The 13693-nt window shown below is 36.5% G+C and overlaps 1 protein-coding gene across 1 annotated transcript; it reads left to right on the forward strand.

Moving 5' to 3' along the window:
* The first annotated feature begins 1595 nt into the window (after positions 1 to 1595).
* LOC132612801 (vetispiradiene synthase 3-like) lies at positions 1596 to 13446 on the forward strand. The gene is made up of 8 exons (XM_060326889.1): positions 1596 to 1763; positions 2051 to 2318; positions 2556 to 2931; positions 3081 to 3299; positions 3681 to 3819; positions 3921 to 4193; positions 12826 to 12954; positions 13041 to 13446. The coding sequence occupies exons 1-8, from the start codon at positions 1650 to 1652 to the stop codon at positions 13335 to 13337; spliced, it is 1815 nt and encodes a 604-aa protein (XP_060182872.1). The 5' UTR covers positions 1596 to 1649; the 3' UTR covers positions 13338 to 13446.
* The last annotated feature ends 247 nt before the right edge of the window (positions 13447 to 13693 follow it).

Here is a 13693-nt window from a genome sequence, read left to right on the forward strand (position 1 = left end):
GAATCGAATCTTCAACCACGAACACACACTATCCATGAGATCGTCATACTTCAGCTCCACAGTCTTCTACTGTGTAACCCGAATAATACCAGAATTTGTGAAATTCGTGTGGGTGAATTTCTATGGAAAAAGTGTAGAAACTTGTAAAACTATTAACCTCCTTATGGAATAAGACCCCTATTTTATAACTACAGGTTTAAGGTTTTCACCCTTTTTCAAAACCTGTTGGTCTTTATTTCCACCAAAAAATAATATTCTATTTAATTCTTTATTATTCGGGCACAGCAGGGACCACAAAATTTAATTAACGAGTCTTCCTATTATGGAATTAATTCAAAAAATCTGAATTAATCCTACCATAATAAATTACGAATTATTCCACTAAAAAATCGTAACTGCACTCCTCAGTTCAATTTCGAAATCATACATTAAAACTTATTTAACTCCCCATGTTAAGATTACAGATACCAATCAATTAAATTAAATTACTGACAATTTAATTCATTGACTAATTGAATTATATTTCTGCTTAACTTACATCATGTGACGGATACAAAATTCACCTGAAGGGTTTTCACATGAGATTGATAAGCATCCATAATGAGGTATCATCAATCTCAAAGTCGAGACATAGATCCTATCAACTAATTATTACTTCACAAATGTAATTTGTCATTATCCAATTTACCAGGAATACATAAACCTGCAATTGAGTCGTACCTTTTAATAAATCAAAATAATGAGCAAATCACATTAATCATAATAATTATATCAAGATTAATAGTATAAGTACATTTAATGAACTAGAGAATTTGCTTTATATATTCAGTACAAAAACACTTATCTCTACTTGGTCCGTTCAATACATACAAAATGTACTAGCACAAGAAGACGGAACTATATCGTTTCCATAATGAAGATACATTATATTAATCTTGTGCTACAATCATACCGATGGCTTTGTCCAAATTCCATCTTAGATTGTGAACATAAACTTTATACTTATAAGAACTGATAATTTAATCTTCCGTATAAGCTAAACTCTATACACTAAATCATCTACTATACAAGTAAAGGACACACATGCTAGTACATCCAACTCTTTATTAGAAAAGAATAACTAATTGTTCTATAACAAAATACTATATCCATACACATGGTTAATAGTATATATCCCAACAACAAGGACTAAAATCATAATATATCATTAACATAGGGACTAAAAGTGCTATTCAAAGAAACTTTACCATATACAAATCCAAAAGGAATCATGTTTAATCCCTCTTTAATAAGAAGTTTATAAACGTATATAAAATATCGGTATATATAACTTGGAACGGTATCAACAAAGCTAAGATGGTTCAAATTAAAGTTTTAGTTTACTTTTCTTAGTTAGACCTTTGAAGGTCACAGGTTATCCGCCAACAATTTAATTCTCTTGTTAAGGCTCATAGATTAATTGAATTTGTACATGGCTTGCCGCATAACACTACTTGAATTTCTAAAATGTGTTTCTCTCACATTTTAAATTATTCTAATTGCCTCTATATAAATATGATACCAATGACAAAAGACTAAGCAGAAAACACTGAAAACCCAACATTCAAATAAGTTTTCAGATTTTGCAATTATACCAAAATATAGCAACAATGACTTCATTGACTGGAAATGTAAACCATGAAGATAGGATTTTTCGACCAGAGGCTAATTTTTCTCCTAGTCTTTGGGGAAATATTTTTAGCTATTCTACTGTGGATAATCAGGTAAATATATATATACACTGTCAAACCTCTATATAACGACGCTGTTTGTTCAGATAATTTTTGACTGCTATAGCGAGATGTTGTTATAATGAACATATAATATAACATAAATATAAAAGTCCGTTCCAAATAATACTTGACCATTATAGTGAAATATTGTTATAGAGGATAACCGTTATAGAGATGTCTCATTGTATATGTTTCTTTAGTTATTTCTTAGTAAGCCTTTGTTCATTCTTTACTACTAGCTTTGACAAAATTACTAACAATGAGCATTGCATTTACAGGTATCCGAGAAAAATATAGAAGAGATTGAGACCTTGAAAGAAGAAGTCAAGCACATGATAATAAGTACTACTAACAGTGCCACCATAGAGAAAATACATTTGATTGACACTCTCGAACACCTTGGTATTTCGTATCACTTCGAGTTGGAGATTGAAGATCAAATTAGCAAGATGTTTGATCTAAATGTCATCCATGAAGAGGATGATCTATACAAGGTTGCTCTATATTTTCGATTGTTTAGGCAACATGGCTATCCGGTCTCTTCTGGTATGTTTATATACACATCTTACAAGTTTTCTTTCTATAATGTCTTAAGTTTGTATTATATAATTGTTGAACTAGCTCAAAAATAGTCTTAATAACATGGTGACATTGTTCATTTTGGGACAAGTCGCCACGGTTTCCCTATCCATACCTATACATAGTTTTTTTTTTCAACTGTCAATATGAGACTTTGTCCACATACTCAACAATAAGTAACATAATGAAATATTTGTAAATTAGATCATTTCAACCAATTCAAGGACAACAATGGGAAATTCAAGGAAACTCTACTTACAGATGCAAAGGGTCTGCTAAGTCTGTATGAAGCGGCACATGTTAGGGGACATGAGGATGTCATATTAGAAGAGGCTCTTAGTTTTGCAACATCCCATCTTGAAAGGATAGCACCTAATACCTTAGATTCTACTCTTGAGAAACATGTAACACATGCCCTAATGCAATCTCTTCATAGAGGCATCCCAAGAGCTGAAGCACACTTTTACATTTCAATATATGAGAATGTGGATTCCAGAAAAGAAAAGCTACTGAGGATTGCAAAACTAGATTACAATTTGTTGCAAATGCTACACAAGGAAGAGCTTAGAGAACTCACATTGTAAGTTATTTTGAGTTACTTTATGCTTTTCATTTGAATATTAAATGACTTCTTAATAAGAAAAGAATGAAAAAAACGATGTTTCCAGCTTCTGGTCTTTGACATAAAGAAATTGACTTAACTAAGCATTAATCTTCTCTACTTTTAAGGTGGTGGAAAGATTTGGATCTTGCGTCTAAACTTTCTTATGTCAGAGACAGAATAGTGGAATGCTTCTTTTGGACCGTAGGCGTGTACTTTGAACCTCAATACTCTAGAGCTCGGATTATGCTTGCGAAGTGCATAGCTATGATTTCATTAATTGATGATACATATGACTCTTATGGTACTCTTCATGAACTAGAAGTATTCACGGAAGCGGTGGACCGGTATGAATTTTGTCAGATAATTTATCTAGTAATTGAGTTAGCAATTTCATAGTATCTCTAGTCTGATTTTTAACTCTTTATTTCTAAGATTATTTCCAAAGAACAATAAAAATAGAGTTTAAATTATATACATCGTTTGAAAAGAGTTTTTTTTTTTTTTACAATCAGGTCATCTAAAGGATATTTACAGATAAGCACCTTAAAATGTGGTGTTTGTAATCTTGAAAACAACGCAAGTTACCTGCTATAACAAGTAAAAGTGACCTTAAAAGTGACCTGATTGTGTATAAATTAAACTCGTAAAATATTAGATCAAATCTTTACGGGGTAATATATATGCGGAGTGCGATACATTAATTAAAATATTTTCCTACATTACAGGTGGAATGTAAGTGAAATAGATCAACTGCCAAATTATATGAAACCGATATATACAATTCTTCTCGATCTCTTCGAGGAATATGAAATCGAAGTCAAAAGCCAAGATATATTCTATGGAGTTTATTACGTCAAAGAGGCGGTATGAAACTTAAAACACTAATATAATTTTCCTTTGATTTAATGAATTTCAAATATTTAATGGAAGATACAGAAGTGTAATAAATATTGTTTCATGATTAGATGAAAGAAATCGCGAGGAGTTACTATATAGAGGCTCAATGGTTCATCGAAGGAAAAATTCCATCATTTAAAGAGTACCTAAGCAATGCACTGATCACCGGAACTTATTACCTACTAGCACAAACATCATTATTAGGCATGAGGTCAGCATCAAAGACCGCATTCGATTGGATGATGAATAAGCCTAAAATTCTTGTTGCTTCAGCATTAATTGGTCGAGTCAATTGTAACACCCCGTATCTTGGAACTAAGTTCAGACTCATATCATTAGAGTTTTAGTGGAAAAACTGAAAGTTTGAACGTTTTGCGAAAATGGTTAATAGGCCTACTTCGGGCAGCCGTAACTCCTTGATTAGTTGGGAATTTGGGAAAGTACCCTTAATGAAAGTTGTAGTACGTAGAAATACCTTTCTAATGATATAAGGACTAGGCCAATCAAAGGTCGGAGCAAGGAGATATGATCGTCTAAATATGGCTAATAGTAAGGCACCTAAAATTCTATAGAATCGGCTAAGTTTTCGATATGTCTGCCTTCTAGTCCAATTTCGTGAAAATCCGTTGGTAATGTGAGGAAACTTAAAACATGAAAGTTGTAGCCCTTTGAAATAGATTTCCGACGGTATATTGTGGAGCCCCAACAGAGCTGTGTACAAGAAGTTATGTCCATTTTACCGAACACTGCACAAAACAGACACACGCCGCTTCTCGGGGCGCGTGAAGACGCGTGAGAGCACGTGCAATGGCCCCGCTTCACTGGTCGATCGCGAAAATCTGAGTAGTTACCTACAGAATGTTGAGCGATGCACCCGCATCGCGGGACCTTCGCGAAACAGGTCGATTTCGAGTTAAAAGTTGGGATTTCGCGTTTTAAGTTATATTTAAGTTTGGGGTTTATTTCCCTAACACCCTAGTCACGAAAAATCACCCTAAAGTTAGAGGGAACAAGTTCCAAGCCTCAAGAACCCTCCAAGGTAAGTTTTATCATGATTCTAGATTGAATTCAAGTCTCTAATCTCTTTCTAAATTGAGTAAACCCTTCTGATCAATAGAGTGTTGAGTGGAACATTATTGTTGGGCGTGGAAACCCTAGAACTCGTATTCAAGAGGATTGAACGTCAAAAAGGTAATGTTTCTACACTCTAATCATTCATAATAGTGAATTGATGAGTTCTTGGGAGAATAGTAAATGGGTTTAGTAATGAGAATTACACGAACTATAGTAGGATTTTGGATTGTTGACTTGAGATTGTTATAATGATATGGGTGATGGAGAATGATGTTAATTACACCTAATTGAGATTCTAGAATCACCTAGAAGTAATAGAAAGGGAATTAGGTGAAGAAACACCACTAATGAAGATTGTGGAGCTTTATGCCTACTAAGTGTTTGATGAAATGCTTAGGTGACCAAAGCATGAATATTATTGCTAATATAGAATCCCTTTGACTTGTATTGATATAGATCAAAATTGAAAGGGTTGACGAACATTGTATTACGCTCAAAGGCTGGAATTATGGTATGTGAGGCTAACTATCTACGTTAGGGAATAATCATGATTCTCCCTACGCCTCATTCTTCATGCTTGTTAGTAATTTGACTCAGAATATAGTTTAGCCCTAGTTTCATGGTATGGTATAGAACTGTTATCTTCTAGGGTTGCAGTTATAGAATTCGTTCACGGTTGTCACTTTGAACATCATGAACTCAGCACGTAATCTTTATAGACTTGTGCATTGTTATCACATGAGTCTCAGCCAGTGTATAACCAGTTATTTGCATGAGTCCCATAATCAGAAACAGTTATCATGCTATCAGCTATAGCCAGTCTTAGTCTTGTAAATTCTTAATGTTGAACACCTGTATCTGTATTTTTGGGCCCTAGGCCACAGTTTATGCATACGTATTGCTTGGGCCTGAGGCCACAGTTTTTGTGCACATCATTTGGGCCCTAAGCCACAGTTATATTTATAGTTTTACAGGTGATTCTTCATCCAGAACAGTGAGTACTTCAGCTTCTTGCTGTCCTGTTTAGTTTAGTTTCAGTTCCAGTATTTTATTGCTTCAGTTGCTCTACATACCAGTACAATTCAAATGTGCTGATGTCCCTTTTATTGCTTGGGGGCCTGCATCTCGCGATGCAGGCAACGATATACAGGTTGACGACTCAGCTATTTAGGAGTGCACGTATCAGCTACTGGTGAGCCCCAAATTCCTTCGGGGCGTTGTCAGCTATCTAGTAAATTCAGTTTATAGACAACTTTATTATTCAGTACTCTTAGAGGGTTCATAGACACAGTTCAGACAGTTAGATATATGTTATGTTAGCCTTGTAGACAGTTATACTCAGTCGTCCAATTGTTTTGGTGTAGCCATGTTGGCTTCTTTCAAATATGTTCAGATTGTCTAAGTATTTCCGCATTATGATATTTCAGTCAGACTTTTAGTTAATCAGCATGTGTTAGTTTTATTTTATAAATTAGTTATGTTTTGGTATCACATGTTGATTCAGCCAGCCAGTTGGTTCGCTCGGTCACATGCAGTCAAGCACCGGGTGCCGTGTTACGTCTAGGCCCAGGTTCGGGGCGTGACAAAGCATGGTATCAGAGCCCTAGGTTCAAGTGTCTTAGGGAGTCTATGAAGCCGTGTCCAGTGGAGTCTCTTTTATATGTATGAGGGCCCCACACATATAAGCAGTTGACCACCAAGACATTCAGGATTTGTCTCATTTCTTTCTACTCTAGATCGTGCCATGAAGCTTAGAGCAATAAGTAACTTCTCTTCCTATCGAATTATGTACGTTTCGAATGCGCAGGAGATGAACAGGTAATTCAAGGCCCAACTGAGGTTGATTATCCATAGGGGTACAATTGTGAAGTACTTGTTGGTAATAAATAAGACTTGAGGTGTTACTGAAAGATGAATAAAGTGTAAGTTCCCTGAGAAAGGGCGTTGTATAATGAATGGGAAGTTTAATAATAATGATGTTCTTGAGAAATGAGAATGGGATACAACAGGGAGAAGATATCAGAGAAATTAGAGAATGAGTTAAGTCTGCAGGAAACGTAAATCATGGAGGATCTCAAAGAGGTGGGGGCAGACAGTTTTCTACCGGAAGCTATCAGGATCCACTCTATCTGCAGCTAGTACACTAGTCTCGAGGTCTAGATATGATAAAAAAAAGGTCAGTTCAGCTAGAAACGGAGTTTAAGAGCACCGGTCTCTCAGTGACATACCAGTGTGAGCCATAGAAGTTTTCAGAATCTTATGTACAACAAGTTTTATATGAGACACCAAGGGGTGTATCGTTTGGGGCCTTGATATGTGTTTTGGTGGCTCCTCTTAATTCTCAAGCCTAGTCAACTTGCAATACAACTAATCCTGGTATTTAAGTTCTCAGTTAAGACTACTTGGATGGTTCGGCAGTTCGTCTGGACAAAGAGGCACCCCAGTTATCACCACAGATGAAATTTTCGTACGAACTATGCCTGTTAATAAAATAGGTATGTATGAAATAATAAGCATGAGCAGACAATATTAAATTTTCGGGAATGATTTTAGTTTGTTTAAGTTAGTCAGATCAGAGTTAGAGAGTACGATGGTTGTAAGTTACTATAAGAAGTAATTATTATTATGAGAAAATGAGAAGTGGCAGTTCTCGCTTAAGCTATGTGAGTAAGTGTTTATCCCAGATGTGTATAGTCTGATACGATTTTGAAGTGTATAGAAAGCTTGGGTTTAGTTGTTCCAATATTTCGTATAAGATAGATGAAAGATTCTTGAGTGTGATCCATAGTCCAGAAAAGATAGTGTACAACCATAGAATAGCGTCAGATGATGAGGGAGAGTTAGAAATAACGTAGGTTATTTAGAGCAGAATAAGAAAATATGAAGCTAGCAGGTGATTAACAGAAAAATAGTAAGTAAGTTTTGAGTAGATACAATGCATTAGCAATTTCAGCAGAACTATTAGAAATATGATTCGATTTCCTTATTCAGATGAACACCTTAAGTGGGTGACAGTTCGGATACATCCGAATGTGTGTTAGAAACCAAGGGCTTAAGTTAAGTTCAGAGTAGAGTGATTAGCGAAAGAAGAAATCAGCTAAGCCGTAAGAGAGCAAACTACAGAAGAATAGCCTTTAAGAGTTGTCAAAAGGGGTTGTCCTAAGATTTACAATGTGAGCAGAGTTAAGTCGTTAAGATGGAGTATGCCAGTTATGAATACAGTAGCAACCCGTTCATGTAAGTAAATTTAGTTTTTCCCCATGAGAAATTGCTCAGATGTGAGTAAAAAAAAAAGGCGTCAGTGTTGTAGAGTACAAAGGAATTACAGAAGATAAGGAATGTTAATTGGATGCCATCAAAGGAGAAGAATTTGTAAGTATAAGAAGTTAGCCTTGGTCTAAGGGGGAGATGCATAAATCGCCAGTAAGTCCAGTGAGATAATTGAAGACCCGAAGGGTTAGTATGAGATATGAAGAACCTCAGTTATTTAAGTTGGCATAATGAGATAGCCTTCATAAGGAATATGCCTCAACTTAGAGGAAACCCGAAATGAGTAGAATGATCGTCGAACGAATCGTGTCAAGTTCAATTATTATCGATTAGGCGATCACAGAAAAGCTATAAGATCATGCCCAGTTATGTGTCACAAGGGTAGTGCCATTGCACGAGATTCTAATCTTTAAGGTGCTAGTCAAAGACTTAGCGCACAACAGTACTATGAGTATTTTAGGAAATATCTCAGAAAAAAATCAAGTATGGGAAGTACAGCTCATGATTTAGGCAGACAAGAGAACTATGGTGAAAGAAGTTCACCGCTTATCCAAGCTAGGCATTCGACTTTCAGACTCCAAAGTGGGTGGAGTTATTGCCCAGAACATGGCATTCCTGCTTAGTCATTGAAGTTAGAGAGAAGCAGTTTGGTGATTCCTACTTGTTGCAGATGAAAAAGGGGATTCACGAACATAAAGCATCAGCTTTTGAACAAGGGGGAGATGGCGGTACCATGAGATACCGAGGAAAATTATACATTCCATATGTAGGTGGCAGGGTTTGTGGCTAAGTGGCCCAAATGTTTTTGCAAGTGAAAGCCGAACACTAGAGGCTCTGCGACTTGTCTCAGAATATAAATATTCCTGTTTTGAGAATGAGAGATGATAAATATGGACTTTATAGCAGGTTACCTCATTCAGTTAGGAGGCACGTTCCGATTTGGGTGATTATGGACAGACTTATGAAGTCGACACACTTCTTGCCCGTTAAGACGACAGCTTCAGCACCAGACTATGCCAAGTTGTTATTCGAGAAATTTTTTCGACTTCATGGGACCCAGCGTCCATCATTTTAGATTGTGGTGCCCTGTTCACAGTAAACGTCTAGAGATCATTTCAGAAAGGATTGGGTATGGGGATTAACCTCAGCACAACTTTTCAATCGCAGACCGATGATCAGATAGATACGCTATTCAGATCTCATATTATAGTATTCATGTCAGCTTAGTACTCAGATGTCAGTCCGGTACTCATGTATTCATGCCAGTACAGTATTCAGTTAGTGTGCTAGTTCCGTATTCAGTTAATCCAGTATTCAGTCAGCTTAGTATTCAGTTAGTTCAGTAGACATTCAGTTCAGCATCTCAACAATTCAGTAATCATGTATTCATTCAGTTCAGTAACCATGTGTCCTTGATTTCAATGGTAATTGGGATGACCACCTGCCTCTTATTGAGTTTACTTACAAAAATAATTACTATGCTAGTATTGGGATGACACCGTTTAAAACCCTTTTTGAGCGTAGGTGCAGATCACCGATTAGTTAGTTTAAAGTTGGGGAAGCAGAGTTGTTAGGACCAGATTTGGTCTATCAGGCTATAGAGAAGGTCAAGTTGATTTAGAAGCGTTTGAAAACGGCTTTGAATTGCCAGAAGTTTTACACAAATGTGAGACTGAGAGATTTAGAGTTTGAAGTTAATGACTGGGTATTTCTTAAGCTCTCACCTATGAAGAGTGGCATGAGATTTGGTGAGAAGGGGAAGCATAGTCCTTCCATATTGGACCAAACATAATCCAATAAAAGGTTGGTCAATTAGCTTATGAGCTTGAGTTTCCACATGACTTGATTATTGTGCATCTAATGTTTCATGTGTCCATGTTGAGAAAGTGTGTGGGAGACCCGTCATTGGTTGTCCCGACTGATAGCATAACAGTCAATAATAATTTGACTTATGAAGAAGTACCAGTGAAAATCCTTGATCGCCATGTCGCAAGTTGAGGACTGAGGAGGTAGCCCTAGTAAAGGTTTTGTGGCGAAGTCAGAAAGTTGAAAAGGCTACATGGGAAACAGAAGAAGATATGAGGTCCAGCTATCCCTATCTCTTTGAAAAATCAGCAGAAACCGGTGAAGGTATTGTACCTTCCCCTCTTAGATCTTTCCTTCTACAGTTTCTACATTATCAGTATTCATCCTGTTAGACAGTCAGCTTAGTAGTTGTCCAGTTCAACAGATAATTCAGTTCAGACCCTTTTCAGTCCAGTTTTCATGTGCTCATGTCAGTTAGTGTGCACATGTCTCGACAGTCACTCTTTATCAGAATCCATCATTCGAGGACGAATGATCCCAAGGGGGAGATAATGTAACACCCCGTATCTTGGAACTAAGTTCAGACTCATATCATTAGAGTTTTAGTGGAAAAACTGAAGGTTTGAACGTTTTGCGAAAATGGTTAATAGGCCTACTTCGGGCAGCCGTAACTCCTTCATTAGTTGAGAATTTGGGAAAGTACACTTAATGAAAGTTGTAGTACGTAGAAATACCTTTCTAACGATATAAGGACCAGGCCAATCAGAGGTAGGAGCAAGGAGATATGATCGTCTTAATATGGTTAATAGTAAGGCACCTAAAATTCTATAGAATCGGCTAAGTTTTCGATATGTCTGCCTTCCAGTCAAATTTCGTGTAACTCCGTTGGTAATGTGAGGAAACTTAAAACATGAAAGTTGTATCACTTTGAAATATATTTCCAACGGTATATTGTGGAGCCCAAACAGAGCTGTGTACAAGAAGTTATGTCCATTTTACCGAACACTGCGCAAAACCGACACGTGCCGCTTCTCGGGGCGCGTAAGGATGTGTGAGAGCAGGTGCGATGGCCCCGCTTCGCGGGAAGATTGCGTAAATCTGAGTAGTTACCTACAGAATGTTGCGCGATGCACCCGCATCGCGAACCCATTGCGAAACAGGTCGATTTCGGATTAAAAGTTGGGATTTCGCGTTTTAAGTTATATTTAAAGCTTGGGGTTTATTTTCCTAACACCCCTAGTCACGAAAAATCACCCTAAAGTTAGAGGGAACAAGTTCCAAGCCTCAAGAATCCTCCAAGGTAAGTTTTATCATGATTCTAGATTGAATTCAAGTCTGTAATCTCTTTCTAACTTGAGTAAACCCTTCTAATCAATAGAGTGTTGAGTGGAACATTATTGTTGGGCGTGGAAACCGTAGAAATCGTATTCAAGAGGATTGAACATCAAAAAGGTAATGCTTCTACACTCTAATCATTCATAATAGTGAATTGATGAGTTCTTAGGAGAATAGTAAATGGGTTTAGTAAAGAGAATTACACGAACTATAGTAGGATTTTGGATTGTTGACTTGAGATTGTTATAATGATATGGGTGATGGAGAATGATGTTAATTACACCTAATTGAGATTCTAGAATCACCTAGAAGTAATAGAATGGGAATTAGGTGAAGAAACACCACTAATGGAGATGGTGGAGCTTTATGCCTACTAAGTGTTTGATGAAATGCTTAGGTGACCAAAGCATGAATATTATTGCTAATATAGAATCCCTTTGACTTGTATTGATATAGATCAAAGTTGAAAGGGTTGACGAACATTGTATTACGCTCAAAGGATGGAATTAAGGTATGGGAGGCTAACTATCTACGTTAGGGAATAATCATGATTCTCCCTACGCCTCATTCTTCATGCTTATCAGTAATTTGACTCAGAATATAGTTCAGCCCTAGTTTCATGGTATGGTATAGAACTGTTATCTTCTAGGGTTGCAGTTACAGAATTCGTTCATGGTTGTCACTTTGAACATCATGAACTCAGCACGTAATCTTTATAGACTTGTGCATTGTTATCACATGAGTCTCAGCCAATGTATAACCAGTTATTTGCATGAGTCCCATAATCAGAAACATTTATCATGCTATCAGCTATAGCAAGTCTTAGTCTTGTAAATTGTTAATGTTGAACACTTGTATCTGTATTTTTGGGCCCTAGGCCACAGTTTATGCATACGTATTGCTTGGGCCTAAGGCCACAATTTTTGTGCACATTCTTTGGGCCCTAGGCCACAGTTATATTTACAGTTTTACAGGTGATTCTTCATCCAGAACAGGGAGTACTTCAGCTTCTTGCTGTCCTGTTTAGTTCAGTTTCAGTTTCAGTTCCAGTATTTTATTGCTTCAGTTGCTCTACATACCAGTACAATTCAAATGTGTTGATGTCCCTTTTATTGCTTGGGGGCCTGCATCTCGCGATGCAGGCAATGATATACAGGTTGATGACTCAGCTATTTAGGAGTGCATGTATCAGCTACTGGTGAGCCCCAAATTCCTTCGGGGCGTTGTCAGCTATCTAGTTAATTCAATTTATAGACAACTTTATTATTCAGTACTCTTAGAGGCTTCCTAGACACAGTTCAGACAGTCTGATATTTGTTATGTTAGCCTTGTAGACAGTTATACTCAGTCGTCCAGTTGTTTTGGTGTAGCCATGTTGGCTTCTTTCAAATATGTTCAGATTGTCTAAGTATTTCCGCATTATGATATTTCAGTCAGACTTTTAGTTAATCAGCATGTGTTAGTTTTATTTTATAAATTAGTTATGTTTTGGTATCACATGTTGATTCAGCCAGCCAGTTGGTTCGTTCGGTCACATGCAGTCAGGCACCAGGTGCCGTGTTACGTCCATGCCCAGGTTCGGGGCGTGACATCATTGATTACATAGCTACTTATAAGGTATTGTTATACAAATTTGTACATATATTTTTACCAATGTATAAATATTGTTTCTAACATTCTCACTAATCTTTTTTTCCTTATAGATTGAGAAAGAAAAAGGACAACTTATCACAGGGATAGAATGTTATATGCAAGAGAACAATTTATCCGTGGAAGAAGCTAGTGCAGAACCTTCTGAAATAGCTGAAAATGCGTTGAAGGATTTGAACAAAGAGTGCATTAAGCCTACTTCTATGCCAGCTAAAATATTGATGCGTATTGTGAACCTCACACGTCTGATTGATGTTGTTTACAAGAACAATCAAGACGGATATAGTAATCCAAAGAATAATGTGAAGTCTGTGATTGAAGCCTTACTCGTCAATCCCTTCAATATCTAGGGAACTTTTGATACTCACGAGTTGACATGAAAGATGATCATTAACGAAATAAGTTGATACAAATCATTACTATACTTTATTCAATAATTTCATAAATAAGTAATTTGTAATCCACCATATTTTCTTTATCAAGTAAATTTAAAATTAAATTCCAATTATTTTAATTTCTGTGACTAAATTGTTTGTGCTTTTAGAATATCACTCAATTCGATGTATTTTGCCAAGCATTTTATGTTTTAACTTGATCTTCTCTTGTTCTTCTTCTTTTGTTGAAATTCTCACATTTTGTTTTTACATGAGTTTATTTGCAATATTTTCACTACCATATTATTTCCATCAGTTGGGTCTCTAGCTCG

Source organism: Lycium barbarum, chromosome 10 (assembly GCF_019175385.1).
Source record: "Lycium barbarum isolate Lr01 chromosome 10, ASM1917538v2, whole genome shotgun sequence".
NCBI classification, from domain to species: Eukaryota; Viridiplantae; Streptophyta; class Magnoliopsida; order Solanales; family Solanaceae; genus Lycium; species Lycium barbarum.

Excerpts from the sequence above, each read along its gene's own strand:
- LOC132612801 (XM_060326889.1), top strand. The coding sequence starts at position 1,650 with ATGACTTCATTGACTGGAAATGTAAACCATGAAGATAGGATTTTTCGA. Across the intron at positions 1,764-2,050 it reads ATTCTACTGTGGATAATCAG|GTATCCGAGAAAAATATAGA; the intron begins GTAAATATATAT and ends TTGCATTTACAG. Across the intron at positions 3,820-3,920 it reads TTTATTACGTCAAAGAGGCG|ATGAAAGAAATCGCGAGGAG; the intron begins GTATGAAACTTA and ends TTTCATGATTAG.